The sequence below is a fragment of the Silene latifolia genome, chromosome 3, assembly GCF_048544455.1.
Source record: "Silene latifolia isolate original U9 population chromosome 3, ASM4854445v1, whole genome shotgun sequence".
Lineage (NCBI taxonomy): Eukaryota > Viridiplantae > Streptophyta > Magnoliopsida > Caryophyllales > Caryophyllaceae > Silene > Silene latifolia.
Window position 1 is genome coordinate 6203281 of NC_133528.1, and position 21613 is coordinate 6224893.

At 37.4% G+C, this 21613-nt stretch overlaps 3 protein-coding genes across 3 annotated transcripts; 2 read left to right on the top strand and 1 right to left on the bottom strand.

Annotated features, from left to right (window-relative positions):
• Positions 1-777: 777 nt before the first annotated feature.
• Positions 778-5037, top strand: LOC141646934 (peroxisome biogenesis protein 22-like). The gene is made up of 9 exons (XM_074454938.1): positions 778-971; positions 1385-1618; positions 1723-1770; positions 2280-2336; positions 2439-2540; positions 2626-2691; positions 4022-4123; positions 4211-4336; positions 4667-5037. Exons 1-8 carry the CDS (start codon positions 960-962, stop codon positions 4313-4315), a joined length of 726 nt encoding a protein of 241 aa, XP_074311039.1. The 5' UTR covers positions 778-959; the 3' UTR covers positions 4316-4336; positions 4667-5037.
• Positions 5038-5914: 877 nt separating this feature from the next.
• On the top strand, positions 5915-8450 carry LOC141646939 (chlorophyll a-b binding protein 3, chloroplastic-like). The gene is made up of 2 exons (XM_074454949.1): positions 5915-6149; positions 7651-8450. Exons 1-2 carry the CDS (start codon positions 6027-6029, stop codon positions 8320-8322), a joined length of 795 nt encoding a protein of 264 aa, XP_074311050.1. The 5' UTR covers positions 5915-6026; the 3' UTR covers positions 8323-8450.
• Positions 8451-8742: 292 nt separating this feature from the next.
• On the bottom strand, positions 8743-21164 carry LOC141646938 (myosin-2-like). The gene is made up of 24 exons (XM_074454948.1): positions 20355-21164; positions 18791-18892; positions 18552-18695; positions 18304-18454; positions 18190-18217; positions 17918-18086; positions 17732-17795; positions 17582-17595; positions 17414-17498; positions 17151-17254; positions 16902-17040; positions 15961-16079; positions 15686-15838; positions 15520-15609; positions 14595-14672; positions 14343-14501; positions 13800-14000; positions 13020-13225; positions 12775-12910; positions 11576-11705; positions 11328-11477; positions 11124-11236; positions 10244-10435; positions 8743-9726 (listed from the first exon to the last, which is right to left on the bottom strand). The coding sequence occupies exons 1-24, from the start codon at positions 20877-20879 to the stop codon at positions 9250-9252; spliced, it is 3729 nt and encodes a 1242-aa protein (XP_074311049.1). The 5' UTR covers positions 20880-21164; the 3' UTR covers positions 8743-9249.
• Between the last annotated feature and the right edge of the window lie 449 nt (positions 21165-21613).

The following is a 21613-nucleotide window of genomic DNA, read 5'->3' on the forward strand; positions in this document are numbered from 1 at the left end:
CTAACTCCATTCCAAAATCACTCAACCAAACTCTTGAATAGACTCACTCAATTCCATTCCATATCATTCTAAAGTAGCCAACCAAATACGCCGTGAGTATAATCGGTAATTGATGGATATCTAAGGTGGATGATGCTTTTCCCAACCCGCTGCCATTGGTAATGACATTCCTTTATTTCGTATTTATCGTGTCATCCTGTGTCGATAAGTGTACATCCCAACCTCTTCGAATATAGCCGTCTTAAATATAAAAAATATACTCACAATTAATTTAGAGATAAATTAAAAATAAGAAAAAATGATATACGACCCGGGAAAGGTTTTAACTTTTTAAAGACGGTCTCAAACAAAAATTAAACCAAGGCTCCGTTTGATAAGGCATTTCAGGTACCTGATTTGGTCAAAGTAGCTTATTTGACCAAAATTTCAGGTACCTTATTTTTTTGTAAGCGTTTGGCAAGTAGCTTAGTTAACCAAATAAGCTACCTGAAATGAAATGCTACCTAGAGTAGCATTTGAAATTTCAAGTACCTGATTTGGTTTAATTTTCCGTTTCTACCCTTTAAATCTATATTGTTAAATAATTATTATATCCTTTTACGTTATTTCATCAAAATCAGTTACCTTTTTAGTTGATTTGCCAAACATCTTTTAATATAATCAGTTAGCTTCAGCTACCTTATCAATTACTTTTTCAGGTTTTAGGTACCTTTTGAATTTTCAGCTACCTTTTCAGGTTTCAGCTACCTTTTCAGTTAGTTTTACCAAACAGAGCCCAATTCTATACCTTTGGGCGTCTCTTCTCTACCTCTGTGATTATCTTGGGTCTCAAATCGCAACCCCCAAATACTATCAACAAAAACCCTAAAAATTTGACGAATTCAATTCAACACAATAACTGAACAATCGAATAATAAAACTTGTAGATCGCAAGCAGCATCTTTAATCTCGACTCGATTATGTTCAATCAGGTACTTTTACTTTTATTTTTCATACTGATTTCAATTATCGCAATTCAATTACAAAAATGTTCAAATTATTAGATTGAAAATCAATATTCCTGAATTGGACTATGAAATTAAGTAATTGAGATGCTTAATTGTGATTTTGCGTTATCAAACAGTAAACAAATAATTGAAATCGTTGAATTGATGAACTGATGTACTCAAAATGGTGTTTGATTTGATGCCAATGATGAATCGTGTTATTGATTTGATCAGTTGGTATCCCTTGCAATGGTCGTAAGTTGTGACGGAGGAAAAGTTACCATTTTATTAGAAAGTGGTCAGATTTTATCATAAAATGGTCACATTAATCTCGTCGTAATTTACGACTGTCACAAATGAGAATTTGCGTAATTTGATTGTACCAATGGATTTTGTAGGATGTGTTTTCAGTTGGGGCAGTTGCTGGAATTGCAATTGCTATAATATTTACATGGAGAATTTTTGTAAGTGCACCAGAAAGAAGGCAACCTAAAAGACAACAACCTAATGTAGGTGCGAGCTCTGGTGTGGCTGGTTCGCAGCCAAATGCTGCTGTGGTTGTATCTTCTTCTGGGTCGCAGGACGATTCCAGGGTGCGTAACGTTGTTGATGATTTCTTCCAACCTGTTAAGGTGGGGTCAAAACTCAAAACTCAATGGCTCATGTTCTTGATTTTGACTGTTTCTTCCTTGAAAGTATACTGTTTTAAATCTGTCGTTTGTTGTTGTTGTTTCAGCCTACATTGGCGCAAATTGTGAGGCAGAAGTTGTGTGACGGAAGGAAGGTATATATATGTATATTCTACGCTTGTACAGCTCGTTTTGTACTGTTTCATTATGGAGGTTGTACTTGTGGTTGTGGAGCTTGTTGGTGAATACCTTTTTGGGCTTTTTTTTATTATGGTTTAGAGCTTTTAGAAAGATATGCTTTTGCGTGATATGTTCAATATTTCGAGTCATACATTATTTCGGTAAGTCATTAAATGCATCACTTTCCTAAGCTATTAAAGAGAGTGATATGAAAATAGACTGAAGATACTAACAATGTCGCAAGTAATTAAATTTAGGATATGGATGTGGCAAAAAGGATTTGTGTATTAGCTAGATCTAAGTAGAGAATTGATAAGCTCCCTTTTTTTGACGTAAACTAGTGTATAAGATTCCATAACCGTTTTGTGTGTCAAATATCCAGCAAGGATTGCTTGACATAGTCACATTGAATCAGGGAACTGAGTGTCATTGCGTTAAAAACCAGTTTGACGTGACATTCTAACAACCCATGTCTTCTGTTTAGGTGACGTGCCGCTTGGTTGGTGTTGTACTTGAGGAAACAAGTCCAGAGGAACTTCAGGTTCGATATTAGTTCTTTTTTCAGTTCCAGGTTCTTCGAAAACAAACATGTTATTGAACTATTTGTGATAGCTAACTTGTACGGAGAACTTTGTTTCTGCAGACGAAGGCAACAGTTAGATCTTCTGTGCTCGAATTGTTATTGGAGATCACAAAATTTTGCGACCTATATTTCATGGATCGTGTTCTGGATGATGAAAGTGAAGTATGTCGGAAGCTTGCTCATTTTGAATGTGTTGTTTTCTGGATGATGAAAGTGCCACTCACAGTAGTTCTAATGTTTTGTGCAGAAAAGGGTTCTTTCGGCTCTGGAAGAAGCAGGGATATTTACATCTGGAGGGTTAGTTAAAGATAAGGTATCATCTCTACATTTGCATTTTTCTCCTTTTATCTTTACTCGTGTGCCTGTATGGTAGGTTATCTATTATTTCACGAGGACTGAATGCCATATTGGTTTCAGTCTTGATCTCTAAATTGATCGTAACAGACTAATCTCAGTCAATGAGCCTTAAATGCAGCCTCTCTCTTTCCCCTTAATCCCTTATATCTTGATCATGTGACAAGGATGACATAAGTAACTTGTATCCAGATCCCATCTTTCCCCCTTTTGGGACAATGAAGGCAAGGAAAAACTGTGTCAGTAATTATAATGGTGGTAAATCTTACTTAAGATGGGCACTATCCGCCTTAAACTTAAGACGGGTCAAATACTACCATATAGTGGTAATAAATACAATAATTTTGGTATTTCCTAGGCAACTTGCCATGTGATATGCTATGTATTTGACCCGTCTTAAGTTTAAGACGGACAATACCCGTCTTAAATGAGAATTTGTGTTGTAATGGAGTTTTACTTTCTATATCTGTACACTGTACAGTATTAGGACTCTCAAAGGCGTGAGCACTGAACAGTGTTAGTTTGTGGCTGCCCCCCGCTACGACAAATTAATTTGGCCATACACGGTTCTTTGTTGAACACTTGAACCAATACACTTAAGTGAGACTCCTTATATAGTTATATATGGTCTCATATTTTCGTAAAAGCTCGGGCATTCTTACCTTTCTATCATGGACAGTAAAGCTTTATGGAGTGTTACGAGATTTTTTTTTTAAATATTAAATACTCCCTCCAATTCACAATAAACCTCCCTATTTCCTTTTTCGGTTATTCACAATAACCTCCTCATTTCCTTTTTTGGTCAGTGTTTGTGTGGTCCAAATTTAATTGTATGGTGGGGTAGTGTATTTGTGTGGTCCAAATTTAATTATATGGTGGGGTAGTGTGTTTCCTTAATTTTTGTGCCAAAATGAAATGCGAGGTTTATTGTGAATTGGAGGGAGTATTTCTTTTCATTTAAGTTGGCTGGTGGGAGAAGTCGATAAATTCCTGAGGATCTTGACTATTGGAAGGACGTCCATTTAGGTAACGATAATTGTGTTCTAAATAATAATTCACCAGAACCTGGACACGCGTACCAGTTAGCTAAGAGCTCCTTGCAACATAAAATAAGCTAACCTAGGTAGCATAGTTTCCTTGCACTGTTAGACAAACCGTCTAATATGTATGTGTATGGAAAAAGTATCAGCAGATCTTGCATTTGAAATAGTTTCCTTGTAATTTCTAAAATTTTGCACAGCATTATTAATTCATTATCTGAAACACTCTTTGTCAATTTGAAATTGAAGGTTTTGTTCTGTAGCACCGAGAATGGACGTACGTCATTCGTTCGGCAGTTGGAGCCAGATTGGCATATTGATACAAATCCTGATATTATTTCTCAGTTGGCGGTAAATCCATTTTCTGAGATCTGAAATCTTTATTTTGTGTCATATTTTCCTGGTTCTTGATGTCGTTTTACACTTTTACTGGTTCAGAGGTTCATCAGATATCAGCTACACATTTCCCCAAGTAAACCCGAGAGAACGGCATCCAATGTGTTCTGTTCGACATCCTTGGAAGATTTCTTTGGATGCACGTGATCCAAGTAGTTTAAATGCTCTGTAAGCTGCTCTCTATGCTGTTTTTTACCCACGTTTTCTCTAAAGAGCCATTATTTTCTGTTTGTCTTGGTATGGTCTTAGTTATATAGGTTGGTACTTGGTACAATACAAATTGTTATGTTGTAATTTCTCTTTTTTTTTCCCGACAAGTAATTTCATTCATGTAAGAGGGAGAATTGAAGCTAAAGCAGAAAAGCGAACCAAACAAGCCCTTTTGTAGTAAATTTGTGGAAATTTTACTTTTTTCTGCTTGGATATATGAGAGTGAATATCAAATTTTATGATAATTTTCAAACTTCAATGTCCATGATAATCTTGTATGTTGAATAGATGCTCGTGGAATGTGGTGTCTCTGTGCAACGTGGCGCTGCCATAAATGGATTAGAGTGTCGGAGTACATGAATGAATGTGGCGCAGCACCGCTGCTGCTGATGTTACATTGGATCGCTGTAGAAGTGGATATTAGTCTGATTAAATCCTTGTGTCATGGTAGCTCATTGCTGTAATAAGATATGGTATTATCGTATTAATGTAAAGCTAATCAATACTTTTTAACTTTTGAAACTATTTTTATACTCCGGAGGTCTTGCCCATAAATCTGTCAAACACCTTGGGCAGGTTGGTAAACCAAGTCGGGTAATATCAATTCGGGTGAAACACTGATATGGTACTTTTGAGTGCATCTCAGGTTTGGTTAGAAAGTGTTGTGACTTGTGTCCTGATTTAGCTGGGAGTCAGAATATGACTTGCTTAATTAATTACTTTCGTTACTCGTGAATTTGTGATGTACTGCATCCACCCGATATTCATAACTGTAATTTTAACATATGAGACCCAAAATGAATTTTCTGTCACCATTTACTCATTGACATTTACGTAACCATAACCATCAGTCAACTTTAACTTTGACAATTGCTCAAAATTGAATTCTATTTTTTGTTCTTTAATCAATTCAATTCATTAATTCTTGCAACTCTTTAAAGTACAAGAACTTTTAACATGCTTGTGTGAGCATGAGTTCGGATCTCCTGAACATTAGTATGCAGTAAAATCAAATGAATCGACTAAGATTATCCAATGAGCTATTACGACAATCCATTCCTTGTATATTTCATTAAATTTTAGGTCAGTCAGCGGGAGCTGCTACTACTACTAGACCGGCTTAGTCAGATTCAGGTTCAGATTCAGATAGAGGGTGGTCAGTCGAGAACCACTCATCATTGCAGTAAAATCAAATGAATCGACTAAGATTATCCAATGAGTTATGTACCTAGCTAGTCAAATCAAGACAAATGGGATTGACGTCTTTGGAGAGCATTGCAGATTTGCAGCAAAGGAATAACCCACTGTTATCGACGATAGACATCCTGATTATAACAAAAAAAATCCTAATTTTTGAGAATAGGCTAACTTGAAGAGCACAAAGAGATGATGTGTAGATCATAAAATCTATCAAGATGACATGCTACATAGTAAATGAAGATTGTAGTATCTACATAAACATCCTCATTGGTTAATACAAAACCATAGTCCCCACTATGAGTTGCCAACTTCATTTACACCCACTTATACTTTGGTCCCATCATCTCATACACACAATTCTCACAGTATATATAAACATGACTTGATACTAGTTACTTCAACATAATAAAATCTTCTTTCTTTAAATCTCCCTTTGTAAATATAAGCCATGGCAACAATGTTAAGCTCTGGTAATGTTCTTAGCTCATCTCCATTCCTAGGCCAAGGAAAGGGTTCCGACCGTAACGCCCTCAAAGATATTGTTCCCATGGGCTCTGCCAAATTCACCATGGTAACTTCACTCTTGCATCATGTTTGAGTTTTCAGCAACTCTCCTATAGGACCGTCCTATAGCATAGGACTGGCCCAATAGGAGAAAAGCCCAAGCAAAAACATTGATATATTAATTTTTTGATTTTATTTTGATAACTTTATATTTTATAATAAAAACTAACATATTTAAATAGGTAAGTTATTAATTTAAAATATTAGGTTATAAAAATAAAAGTATTATTTTATATTTTTATTAAGTAATTTTTTTGGGCCTTATGCTATTGGGTTAGTCCTACCTAAATATTAGGCTCTGTTTGGCAGTACGCTTCAGGTACCTGATTTGTCTCAAGTAGCTTTTTTGCAAAAATTTTCAGGTACCTGATTTTTTTTAAAGTGTTTGGCAACTACCTTTTTTGACCTGAAAAGGTACCTGAAATAAAAAGCTACCTCATGTAGCTTTTGAGAAATCAGGTACCTGATTTCTTTTTAACTACCTATTTTACCCTTATTTTTCTTTAATGTTACCAATTAAAAAAAAACCTCATTCAATTCAATAGTTCTCCAAAAAAAATTACCATTGCCGTTTCACTGCACTCTCACAAGTACAAGACTTGAGCATCGGATTGCTCCACCGACTTGCTTCTACGGATAGAGGTATTGTTAATTGTTTCTTTTTCATTAATTTAGCGTGATTCGGTCAAATTGGCTTAATTAATTATCTAGTATGAATAGAAAATCTAATTAAAATTTCATTATAGGTGGGTTTTGTAGAGGATGATCATGGTTTGATTAGTAGGAGTTATGTTATCAGTTTGATGGATGATTGGAGTCTTGGTTCTTTAGGAGCTTTACATAATTCAAATCAGCTTTACATATATATTGAAAAAATTACATTATGACTTTATTACTAATAACGCCAACGCCAATAACACAAAAATAATAGTAAAAACATAAACGATAACAATAATAAACCATGTCCTTTTACGTCATTTTGTCAAATATCAGCTACTTTTTCAGGTTGTTTCCAAACAGTTTTAATAAAAATCAGCTACCTTATCAGCTCTTAATTTTCAGCTACCTTTTCAGCTACCTTTTCAGGTTTCAGCTACCTTTTCAGGTTTCAGGTACCTTTTCAGGTTTCAGGTACCTTTTCAGCTAGTTTTGCCAAACAGAGCCTTAGTCTTATAGAACAATTTGTGTTGAGTTTAGTGATGGAAATGCTAGCTAAAGTTGCTTCCTAAATGTCCAATGTATATGGTAATTTGTGGCCATTATATTGAACTTGCATTCATATTTCACAAATTAAGAATAAGTCTAAAACGCCTGCTTTTATTGGTTAAACACTCATTTATTACTATCAATAAATCAGTATTTTTATATGTAAAAAGACGGTCTTACAGTATAATTACTCGTTTATTCGAGGTATTGCATGATCAGACATGTCTTAGGTTAGCCTTGTAGAATTGTGCTTTTTCTAATGAAGATTAAATTAATTTATATTATTTTATGTTTTTGTTCAGGGGAATGATTTATGGTATGGTCCAGATAGGGTGAAGTACTTGGGCCCATTCTCAGCACAGACACCCTCATACTTAACAGGAGAATTTCCTGGTGACTACGGTTGGGACACTGCTGGACTTTCGGCTGACCCCGAGGCCTTTGCTAGGAACAGGGCTCTTGAGGTCATTCACGGACGTTGGGCCATGCTTGGAGCACTAGGCTGCATCACCCCAGAAGTACTTCAAAAATGGATTGGAGTCCAATTCAAAGAACCGGTTTGGTTCAAGGCAGGGGCCCAAATTTTCTCCGAGGGCGGCCTCGACTATTTGGGAAACCCTAATTTGGTCCATGCCCAAAGCATCTTGGCCGTTCTCGGCTTCCAAGTTATATTAATGGGCCTCGTTGAGAGCTTCCGTATTAATGGGCTTGAAGGAGTTGGAGACGGTGAAAACCTCTACCCTGGAGGCCAATACTTTGACCCATTGGGCTTGGCCGATGACCCGGTCACATTCTCGGAACTCAAGGTTAAGGAGATCAAGAATGGGAGGCTAGCCATGTTTTCCATGTTCGGGTTCTTTGTACAAGCCATAGTGACCGGCAAGGGTCCCTTGGAAAATCTATTGGACCACCTCGACAACCCGGTGGCTAATAATGCTTGGATATTTGCTACCAAGTTTGTGCCTGGCTCTTAATTTAATTTGTAAATGATCTTTTGATAATTGTAGTTAAATTCAGGAATGTCATTATCAGTATTGTACAAACTATGAACCTTCCTCTTTATCAGGTTACATTAATTCGAACTCGAAACTTGATTTATTTAGTTTTATTTGTTGGTTCATAGTAAGACTATGGAATTGTAAGCTAGTCAATAACTTTTTTAAAAGAAAAAAAGAGGAGTATAATTGAAAGGAGATAAGTCGGAAACTATAAAAAATGAAGGACGGTAACTGGTTCGAATCAGTAATAAATGTAAGTCGAAAAGAATTAAAAGTGCACAAAATGACAACAATTAAAAAAAAAATCGAGTTGAAAACTATGTAATTAACCCGAAAATAATTGTAAGAAGTATAAAAATGATCATATCGCGTAGAAATTTAAGGACTATAAGTCTATAGTTCGAATCAATAATAAATTACAACTTAAGGAGATACAGAGTGTTTCCGATACAAGTTGATTGCTGCTACAACTTTTTGCAAACACACACAAAACATTAGAGGTCATTATAGCCAAAAGCCTATATGTACTTAGTATTACTTGCTCTCCAACAAATACATGACCGATGGCAAAATATATACACACACGCAAGATGGCCACATTTACACGATGGTGGTTCATCGTTGTTTGGCTAAAGGGTACAATACCTGACCACGGGACGGGTATCTTCTTCACCGCCAACATTACCCTAGTGCTTTGAATGCTCTCGCAAATTGCAGGGTAAGGGGGTCGAGTAACTTCACCTAGTAACAAAAATTGGCTGATTTCCATATTTTTCGTCTCCCATTTCCTTTGCACATTGTACAGACATGCACTAATTTCTGGAGAACTTCACTGCTCAGGAGATCCTTGAGCGGAGTTCTTCCCGATATCATTTTGAGTCATTCAAACCTAGCTTTAATGACCTAATGCTTTCTTCCACCAAACTTTACCCACCATTTCCGCCTATTCTTTTCGGTATCACCATGACTAAATTTATGAAGAGCCGTTTTTGTCTCCCGTAACCGAGTCTTGTATTCTCTCTTCCATACTGCAAATCTCAGTTTTAGCCTCCTAAGTTCATCATAAGAATTTGGACCTGGAGTAGACTGTAATGCTCTGTAATCAAAAATATTTCTTGCATCTTCGTCAAAAACTTGTCTTCGCTGCTCAAACTCCTTTTCTAGCCGGTTGACAGGGTTCAAAGAACCACCGTTGGGTTCTCGTGGTTCAACTATGTGATTTGAATATTTGTTGGGTGTGCTTTCTCCTGGTGTTCGAGGTCCCATGAACAGGTTATCATCTGAATCCTCAGACACGGGCGACGTACAAACCTCTTGTCTTCCAGGTCGACCCGCAGCATTCTCAGGGGCAAGACTCTTTTTGGCTTCAGCCAAACTCATCTGGAAAAATTAAAGATGTTATGACCAAGATTTGGTTAATACATAGAACTATAGAAGGCAGAGCTGAAGAAAACTACCGTCTTAGAAAAAAAAAAAACAAAGGTGATAGCATTCATTCACCACAGTCGGTTTTTTTGGTAAAAAGGACAGTTTTGACGATGACAGGTATGAACCCAAATCTCTTGAGTACCTATACTCGATGACTTTGCCAGCTAACCTAGCTAACATCCGTTGCTTAGAGTGGGTAACCAGATAGAGTACAGATTGACCCAACAAATTATATCTCTGGCACAATGCAACAGAAATCAACAATAACAAGCCAAGTGTGGAAGTCCTTGCCATATCCAAGTTCAATTAATTATTTCACCGATCCCCAGATTGCTGTACGATTCATTTGGAGGCCATAAAAGAACACACACCCAACTAACACATTGTTTCATGCTAGACGAAGAAGCAAGTAAAACAATACAACCAGGAAGGCAGGAAGTATGCCAAGTGCCAAGTGCCAGAAACTTACTTGTAAAGATACTATCTGCTTCTGCCACATATCCTCCATTGACCGCATTTTAGTCTCATACTCTGACCACCTCTTGTCATACTGTTGTATCTGTGTCCTTAATGCAGCATTCTCCTCTTCCCTCTGAGCTGCAATTTCTTCGGCTCTCTCAACCCGTCTTTGAAGCTCTTCCAGAGCATTAGGGGGTAAATCCTGGTCAGACAATAAGAGTTCCAATTTATGTTTCTTTATTGTTTATATGAAAAAATACATCCGTTGGAATGTGAGAGGAAGGGATAAACAGGACAAATAATCTAAGATTTATAACAGCTACTCAGAATTTGTCAGGAAGCAACATAGTTGAATAAAAACTCGTAAAGAACTTTAAGACCAATGAATTTTTTCCATATTGTGCACTGAAGAAGTGTCTTCTGTAATATCCCTCTTGCACGACAGATGACGTGTAAGTGGTTGACAATGACTGAAAATCTATTGCAACGTATGGTTGAAAAGAAATCTTTATCCAATGGCCATAAGTTACATTGATCTATTATTCACTCACATCCATCACACAACAAAAAATCTAGTAATATTATTCTTTACTCATAAGTTGCTTTTCTTTCTTCTTAGGGATATAGAGAGGAGCAGCTTCCCTTCTTCTCAAACTTTACCGACCCCAACCTAACTGAGAAGACACACATTTCTGACAAGATATACGAAGTAGAACACAAGGGGATCAAAGAATTTCAAATGGCCAAATTGCCCATTACTTCCATCACATTTACTGCTAAAGAAGGGCAAATTCCCGTATATTTATACATTCAATGGGCTGAGAACTACTTAGCAGCCATGCTAATGCAAAATCCGTTAAACATTGGCTAAGCGTGACTAGTAATTGTACCTTCATTTGAGCCTCTTTATCGGGCAATTGATTCATTTTACTAGCTTCAACCTTCGAGTCTCCTGAGGCCAACATGCCATCAAAATGCTTCCGGGCCAACCAGCCACGTACAACTATAGAGTACAATTTAAAAATATAGTGAGAAAACTATTTAAATACATCATTAGCAAGAACAACATAACCTAAAAGTACAACATGCTTTACCTGATTGCAATCGTATGATTGCTTTATGCTGCTCATGCAAAACCTTTGAAGCACTACGCTTATGCTTGTGCTTATCCTTTTCTTTCAAGTGGGCTCTATGATTCTTTAATAAAGATGCATATTCCCTTCTACTATGTTCCCCACGAATGACTGCAGCAAAAAAAATTAACCATAAAAAAACTTGGAACGTATAGATAAAAGGCTCCTTTTTATCCACAAAGGAAAGACCAATAGAGATAGGGCATTACAGGACTGCAAGTTAGAAACTCTAGCCTTCAGTTCGTTAAACTGAGAACGAGCCTTGTAGCCACGGTAACACTTTTGAAATCCAATTACAGACTGCAACACTTGCTTTCTTGTTTCCTCCAAAGCCCCAATCTACATTTCAGCACATCAGAAAAATGAGATAAAAAAAAATCATCGCAGAAGTATAGATCAGTGAGGTCAAGTAGAATCTTCTTCCATTCCTCTCTATAACGGATGTTTTCACTGATAGAATCAAAATAAATTAACAAAAGAAATGGGCATACAATCCCATATCAGGTAAAAAATAACACACGCAGAAGCATCAGAATCATGAAGGTAACAACTCTGCATGTGGCTTGAATATCCATTTGGAGTATCAAACAGAACCCACAAAAAAAACGTAATGTTTGTACCACACCAGGGGGGATTTCCCAGTGCTACCCAAGGGGAAGAACGCAGCATGATAGTTTTTCAAGGGACCGAAGTTGAAATGTGCAAGTATTTAATTTCAAATTCGACCAGGTATAGTGTCAGTGAGAGTAGAGGTGGCAATCGGGTCACGTCGGGTCGGGTTTGGGTCGGGTCACGTCGGGTCATATCGGGTCAGCATACCCTTTCGGATCAAGTCGGGGTCGGGTCATTTCGGGCCGAGTCATTTCGGGTCAAATGATGTATCGGGTCGGGTCGGGTTTGGGTCGGGCCATTATCGGGTCCGGTAACTTAATCGCATTATTATAATTTTTTACCATTAAATTTAGTTTTTAACCTATTATTTGGTTTAATTAATCCATTACTAAGTCAAACATATCAATCTAAATACAAAATCACTTTCATTTTGATCAAAATTAAGCTTAATAATTGTCGGGTCATCAATTTAATCGGGTCAATATCGGGTCTGGTCTGGGTCGGGTTCGGGTCACTGATAATCGGGTCGTGTCGGGTTACGGGTCGTGTCGGGTCGGGTCGGTTTCGGGTCACAATATTTTTGGGTTCGGGTCGGGTCAGACTTGTCAGCTCTAAGTGAGAGTGTCAGTTATTAATAGACGGCTTTAGGGACAATACATGAACACTCGTGTAAAAGAGCTAATTTAGTGCCAACTACTAGGTTCAGTGCATTAATCCAGTGGCACATGCTACAATGCTACATACATAATATCCAGTCCTGAACTGAGGGAAGAAAAGAATGACTGACAAGACTTACCTGACCAGTCCGGAAATATAATTTTGTGTAGCCAACTTGGTACATTTCAGGGAGGATGTTGAATTGCTGCAGAACAGCTACCGACAAACTCAATGGATCACGAGAACCATTTCTTTCTGAAATCAGAAATCCATACCTGAAAATGGCATGCAATACATAAAAAACTGTCAAAAACAAATCACTAAGATCACTAAAACATACCCAAAAAAAAATGCAGATAAAATGTAAGGCCCCTGATCATATACCTTTGAGCAAACTCTTCATGGTTTATCCGGTTAGGAAAACCACATCTAGCAATTCTAACAACTTCTAAAACTCCACAGCACCTCAATTGTTGCAATACAAGATCATTCTCATAGACCCCCGGGAGCTGCGTACTATTTGGTTTTATGCAGCGAATGAAGTGAGGTGTGGTCATTTCCAACTGCTGCATTAGTTTGTATAGTTGCAGCTGCAAAAATAATACAGCGTATGACCAGTTGCTCCAAAAGTAGTGACTTACAAAGAATTATGAAAGTAAATGCTTCTCTTTCCAGAGTTGAATTGCAGGACATGTTTGAAGAATGAAAAACTAACATTACGTAAGTGGATCGAGTTACAATCATATTTAATTAATACTACCCGTGCCCCAAATTTGTTATCCCAGATTCCCAGTATAACTTTGTTGGTTAACCAATGTCAACTTTATATATGTACATATACATTGTAAAATTTGTCGACCATGATTTATCAAAACAACTATTTCCAATTTTTAAATTATCATCGTTTTAAAAAAAAGGTTTGTAATTATTGTACATTAGAAGTCTCACTCGAAAAAAATTGACCGCCAAAGTCAAAGGGGCCAAATGGACAATAAAGATCAGATGGAGTAACGGTAGACTCTATAGCATTGCCCAGAAAAAACTGAACTGTGACTAGGGTAGGCACTGAACTAGACCATCAAGCATCTCTTTAACTTTCTTATGAGCATGTGCAATAAGACACAAATACAGAGGCATGGACCTGAATAAATGAACAAAAGTTACCTTGAACTTTGTAGCAACACTTTGCTTCTGGCAGTCTTTGGCAGATTGAACTTTAGGACCCACTGCTGTTTGAGACTGGTCGAGCATTTTGGAGGCAAAAAGTTGCAGCAATTCACAGCTGCGAGATAGAAGGAGCTGAAGAGAATCAGAGTGTAATGGATCTCTGTTCTTCTCCAAGAAGCCACTAGTATCATAAAGAACCTGATGGAAACATAGAAACAGAGATTTACATCAGAAACTATATTTACAAATCACCAATGAATTAGCAAGACAAATTTCATTAAAAAAAACACGAACACTATATAAAGTAAATAGATGTTGCTCAGCGATACTTCCCCATTGTTCGAGCAACAACATTAATTATCAAAGAACGCTTTACAATTAGCAAGCAAACAGAAAAGGTACAGCATGACAAGGTTACCAGAAGTTCATAGCCACTAATATGCACATATACACACGTGCACACACATCGAGAGAGCATAAAGAATAGAAAGCTAGGGAGGACAAACAATGTATGATGTGCCCCACAGCAAAAACACCAACCTGTCCTGCGTAGTGAGAAATACTGAATGCCCCATCCCTTCTACCTTTGAAGCAAGAGTTAGAGCTTAAATGCTGCTCAAGCTTGTGGGCAAAGGTCAAATCTGTAGCCTTGGGAAAATTTGATTCCTCGTCTAATAACGACAAGAGCCCCAGGGGTTTCTACACAGCATAAAGTAGATTAACATATATTATCAATCAGATCAAGAAAACGATATTACACAGTGAATAATTTACAGGGTATAACTTATGTACCTTCTCAAAAAGGTTCAGGCATTCTTGGTTGTCTTTAAAATCAACTTTAGTCCAGTCAATTCCATCGGCTTCATAATCCTGAAAACAAAAACAATGAGAGTACGTACAGGCAAAACTCAATATTTACAGTACCAAATAATTTTCCTGTTTTAAGAGCACAAAAAATTCTTTGATGGAAAGACGTGTAAAATATTCATAGGCAAGCAAGTGTTACTAAAAATCTCGCTAATTGTACAAAGGTTAAGTATTAGCATATAAAACGGCAATGAATAATTGCAGGTGCATGGCAGCTGTTTAGGTCCGAAACTGGAGATCAAATTTCCGTAACCATTGACACAAAAATGCTTTTTCTTACATAATTCTGTGGACCCTGCTATAGGAGTATTGAAAACAACCAAGTGATGATAGGGCAAATTTCATGGAGAGAACAATTCATGGTCATTGTTGTCCTTCCATTCTTCAACTTAAGTAACAGGGTAAACAGCAGAAACTCTAGGTCGTGCACTGACTCTTGTCTCTTGTAGTCATGTGGTTTTCAGGTCACCAGCATGTTACGAAGTTAAGCCAAGACAATTATAGATCAGACTATTTACTACTGCATAACAACACCTAGAGAGGATCCTATACTGGCATGGACAGTGCATAAAAGATCTGTGCACATAAATTCATCCAACAATAATCAATCAAGCCCAACAATAAGGCTGTTTGCTGGAGGAAAGAGCTCAACAACATCTTGCAGTTTGCATGTATCACCACAATAACAATTGATTTTTATTTAGACATGACAAAGGCATCATCTAGTAAATCTTTTCAGCCTTAAATTTACAATGCATACCAAAACCAAAACCACATCAGTACATCACTATCAATGTGCATAAAATTTCTCCCGTGCATTACAATGATATAAGAATTTTCAACTTCTTACCTCTTGTTCAAGCTTAAAGAGATGGCGATTGAAATGCTGCTGCAATCTCTCATTTGCATAATTTATGCAGAACTGCTCAAAGCTATTTTTCTGAAAGCAGATTGCAACTGTGAGCACAAACACGGCAGTATGGCATAACATTGAAACTTATCGAATTTGAACACACCTGAAATGACTCGAACCCGTAAATATCCAAGATGCTGATGGACCTCCCAGTCCTCGATTTACCAACCTCAAGTGATACGTTTATTTTTTCAACAAGCCAATCAAACAATCTGGCATAAATGAATTTTGCCAACGCATCCCTGGTGTCTGTTGCCTGCAGATCAAAAGATCATAGCTCAGACACATTGCGTGAAGCAAAGACAAGGTAGAATCAAATCATTTTATGTTCATTAAATGATTGTATGCGAAACCTGTGACTGTAACATGCGCACATACCTGCTGTAAAGTTAACCCTTTTGCAATGCTATCTTTACCAGCTTGAATTCTACGGGTTGATAAAGCCAAACTCAAATCTTGCTCAGTGCATCCTATCAAACTGGCTGCAGTGGTCAGAGCTGCCAAGCAAATAAAACCAATAAACCTTTGTGAGAAACAAGATAAAAACTCGTGCCTTATGAAGAAAGGGTAAAGGAGAAATCTTCAAAACAAATTTGAACTCCAAAAAACAATTCATTAATTTGGTAAATTTTGGCAGTTCCTCCATGGCGTTGTCTCATTGGGCGCGAAGTAAAATTGTGTCACAATAACGCTATCGGTTATCGTGGCTTAATCACGCTAAATAGAGCCAATATCACCTCACAATACGGCAAAATGTTGTGCGCCATTATGGCAACCTTCAAAACCTTGATAACTCGATCACAAGTCCGCGTCGTGGTCGATATTTAAAACCATCAGCCATAGCCCAACATAACTTGAGCACAAATTCCTTTTATTCCATAATTCTCCAACTAAGTCATGGTATTTTATTGCTATGTTGATCGCAAACAGCGGTAACATAGTATGAGATAGTGACATGGATATGTACAACAACAAAGTTTTCAACCAAATAACCATACATTCACACGACAGTAATGCAACAAGCCAGCAACAGGTGCACAACAAGATGTGTAAGACTGTCATTTAAAGGAGATATTTGATTAGCAGAACCATCCTATTCATTCAAGAAAGAAGAAATTTATAACAAAATAATCTATACTAAATCTAGTTTGACTGGGTGGCTTGAACATCAAGCATGAAACTGCGTAAACTGATGCTTCGTTCTAAGAAGTTGTTTGCATAAAAAACCAATCAGGAATTAATAAGATACAACAATGAATGATGTCATGACTAAGGAATAAATCCAGGAGATAACAGAAGTTGATTAAAACAGAAAGCACCTTCATCAGCCACCACTTCTATGTGATTTTCATTATCAGTGATTTGAAATGATATGTTCCCAAGCCACAGCACTGCAGTAAGCACTGCAAACATACTCTCCTGATTTTCTTCTGAAACTTGTACAGCGTCTAACGCTTCCTATCATAATAAGATGTGAAGTTATGACTGATAAACATTGACTGAAGAATTGAACGTCTATAACACTTTTAGAAAAAAAAAAAAAAAAAAAAAAAAAAAAAAAACAATACCTGAAGCTTTCGAAAGTTCAGAGCATCATCAAGACCATCAATCATCAAGCATTTACTCTGATTGAGATACTTGTATTCGTTAGCCGTTCTAATGTTCAACTTATCTGCAATGACATTCAAATGCTGATGACAGGACTGCCTAAATATTTTCGACAAACTAAATTCAGGCAGGACGAATAATAGAAGCAGTTGCCACGGACTACTAGGAAATAAAGAGTAATTTCATTGAATGAAGAATATGCAAGCCCATAATTAATACTAACCTCTAAGATCAGATGGGGCACCAGCACATAGTTGGTAAAAGACATGATATGAGCGTTCTCCCGGGGCCAACTGAACTACTCTTGACTGCAAGAACAACAATATTAGAAAAATAAGGGAATTGGAATGCTAATTGAACTAAAACATCTATAACAGCAAAGAATTCTCACCTTTTCAAGCAGGACTGGTTATCAATTCCAAAATATCAGATAGCACAGACAATAATGAATAGTCAGTCAAGGATACAGAGAAAGCAAATTATCTTTGAAAAACCGAATTAAAATATATATAAACCAGAGGCCGGTAAATAGCTCACTCACATGTTTGAATTATAGCACCGCCTATCTTTCCTGTCATGCTAAAATGAATTTCGATCAACTTCCCCTGAATAATGGAAGAGACTCAGTAACATCAAACTCATGTGACTATTTTGTCTATAGGTCCCCCAACACTGGGTACAGAATGAAGCGAGAAGTCATCACGCATAAAAAAGATAAAAATCTTACGAATCGGCTAGAGTTATCATTTCTTGACGTTTTCGCATTTCCAAATGATTCCAGTATATAGCTTGTTTGAAGAACTTCGTGTTCGATTCCATCTCCACCACCACCAAGGATAGCCAAGTACTGCATTGCCAACTTAGCTGTTTCAGTTTTGCCTGCGCCACTTTCCCCACTGTACAGCAAAGTAAGTACATTGGCATATAAACCAAAGCAAAAGACACTGTATCCCCAAATAAAAATATAAGAGTTAAAAATACAGTAAAGTTAAAGCTCACCTTATTATGATGGACTGATTTACCCCATCTGCAAGCAAGCACAAAACATATAAATAATTTATTACAGGCAAGGAAGACAATAAATGCTTAACCATATTACGTGCAGCGACAAACCTCCCATCATCTTATCGTATGCTGCATCTGCTGTCGCATAAACATGGGGAGCGTCTGCAAGTTTCTGCCTGTAATCGGTTATTTGGTTGCTCCCATATATTTTCACCGACTTAAATGGATTGATTGCAATCAAAACAGGTCCTGCTTTAGTCTACAGAGACCAGCACACCCAATATAAGTGTAAAAAGATGAAAAATTCAGAAACATAGAACCCATAGTATTAACTTGTAAAGTAATCAAGCACTTACATAGATCTGATCACGTGAATATCTGTAGTGCAGATTACTAACAACGGAGGGCTCGTTCAAATAACTAAGTTGTATTAGATCATCTACGCCTTCAAGAATATCTGGATTTGCAGGTAAGAGTTCTGTTGTCGGGACTTTGACGACCTACACCAGTCAGTAGTCGCAAGTGATTAAAATAAAATTTCCACAACTGCATTATTTCGTATCAACAAAGCCATGTCTGGAACCATGTCACTCACATTTTCAGATGCAAGCTGTACATGAGATTCCTTGCCTGAAGTTGACATTATCCTTCCCAATTCCCATACTCCAGATGAGAGTCGGCACCACACGCGAAGTTTCTGACAAAGAAAACCGTAGGTTCAAGATTACCACAAAAGATGGAAAAAAATAGATAAATAAAAAGGTACATTGGAAAAATTTGATGGCATGCACAATTGCACACTGTAAATTAAGACCAGCATAGAGTGTTTCAAATGCACTTTAATCTAATAATGCCCGTGTTGGATCAAAATGGATCATCTCCATTTCTTTTCTCTCCATTTCCTCTCACAAAACATTACTATATTATATATTCCAATCACATTCCTTTAGTTGGATGATCCTAATCATTAATGAAAATATCCAATTTTCATATGGCCACCCCATATTTTTCAAAAATAATCAACCATTTCACTAAAGTGGCTGCGCTTCTTTCTTTTGTGAAGTAGTGGTCCTTCAATGCAATTCTCGACGCAATTTTCATCTTGGGTCATTCGGAAACAGCCTCTTTGTGTTGCTAACACAAGGGTAAGGTTGCGTACATCCGACCCCCCCCTTACCACGCAATTTGCGGGAGCCATTGAGGCACTGGGGTAATGTTGTTGTTGTTGTAATCGACCATTTCACTACTTAAAATTTCAAGTACTACCCACTAGGAAAAGAGCTGAGCCAGCAAAAACGTAAGGGCAAATTTTTCTATAGAATGCAGTCAGAAAAAAGGGCTCGAATTATGTATATAGAGCGAGGAAAAAACTCATCTTTGAGTTCAGAGTTCCACTTACCAGTCTCTACTCTAAAAAAACTCTAATTCGAATTCAAGCAAGTAACAAATTGCATCATCCTAACTAGTTTAGAACCTTGTTTTCAGTCAAAATCCCCAAAAAATCCTCAACTAAAAACATGCAGTTAGCTACAGAACAAGTCTTGTAGGTATACAACCAATTGACCAAGATTAATGACCTTGGTTTTATGCATACAATAGTCTCGTACACGTATTTGTATAAGCTACCATTTTCTCACTTGTCAGTTATCTATCTCTAGTCAATCGCACTGAAAAACAGAATTAATGCAACAATAAAGCGGACCAATCCAATTCCCAAACCTCAATCTACAAATACCAGTCCCCACAACACGAAATAACCCCCACAACGAGTGCAATAATACAGAATTAAGAACAGTGTCTCAATATCATTCCTTTTCTTATTCAGCTCTTCAACCGTCATTCAATGAACAGTCTAAACATACTAATCGAGCATACATAATAAAACTAATACACCAGCAGCAACAAAATGATCTGTGGTCGACTAACATGAATCATTCTTTAAAACCGTCAACAAGCCAATTGCATCAAAATTAAACATTTCTAAATTAGAACACCTACACAAACAAAATGATTTGTGGTCGACTAAAATGAATCATTCTTTAAAACCGTCAACAATCCAATTGCATCAAAATAACACATTTCTAAATCAAAACACCTAACATTAATCAAAATCATAAATTCATAATCAAAATCAAAATCAAAATCGAAATTAAAACTACCTTCCGGATAAAATAATCAATATTATCATCCCACTCAACAACCACACCATTATTATAACCACAATCAGAACTCGACGTGACCTCCTCACCATTACCACCACCACTACGACTTTCCTTTCCGCTTTCGCTTCGGCTTTCGCTTTCTCCTCCTCTCTCCTCCATTAAAACGTACGGCGACTGATCCGCCTTCACCTTCTTCTTCCTATTATTCCCGAAACTATTCCTCCTCTCTCTCCCTTCCTCCTCCCACACCACCGCCACCTCCTCCACCGCCGCGACCTCACCTTCGCCGGAAATGACATCAGCCTTCCGTTTTCCGTCGTCTCCGCCGTTTCCGCCGCCGGCGATCTTAAACCCTACCGGAAGCGACCGCCTAGACGACGGCAACCTAGCACGTGACGTCGGTCGTGACGGTAACGCCGGCGGAAGGTCACCTGACAAACCTTCCTCATCTTTTCGGCGTAAATTATCTAACATCTCCTCTAACGAACTCCTGACCGCCATTGACGGCGATGTCAACATCATCTTTAGTTATTGTTAATGTTAATACTACAAAACCTGCATTTGCGACAACAAATTGGAACCAAAATAGGGGGTTTTGTTGGGGGATATGGTAAAACGGAAAAGATGTAAAAAAAGAAAAGGGGTTAAAACAGTAATTAAAAGAGTGGTTTAAGGGAGAATTAAGGTGGTAAAATTAAAGTGTGAGGTGTAAATGGTAAGGAAGAAATGAACTGGAAAAATGGATGTATGAAAATGGAAAGGGGGAAGAACAACAAATAAAACGGTTTAATTTGCTGTTGTTAGAAGAGAAAAGAAAGGGTGTGTGTTTTTTTGAATTTTAAGCTGAGTTTTGCTGCCTTTTTTTTTGGTTTTATGGATTATGTTTGTGGTTGTTGTGTACATGACTACATCTTGCCGTTTGGATTTTGTTTTTTCTTGCTTTTTGTTTATTTTTCTGCTTTTTTTTCCGTCATTTTAAACCGATGTGGCAGAGCTAATCCGATTCAAATGGCCTGACGGGCGAACTTGTATAGTTGTACGACTTGTACCTAGACATGGCATACGGGTTAATTGATTCGGGTTCGGATTCGGGATCAGGTCCTGACCCTAAAAAAAGACCGCACCGATTGCTTAGGTATTAAGTTTGAGTGTTGAGTCGGGTCTACTTGTACCGGAACAAAGGATCTAGATTTGATATATAACCTTAGTTTACCTGATCCGATCTGTTTCGAAGCAACCTGACAATGTTAGTTTAT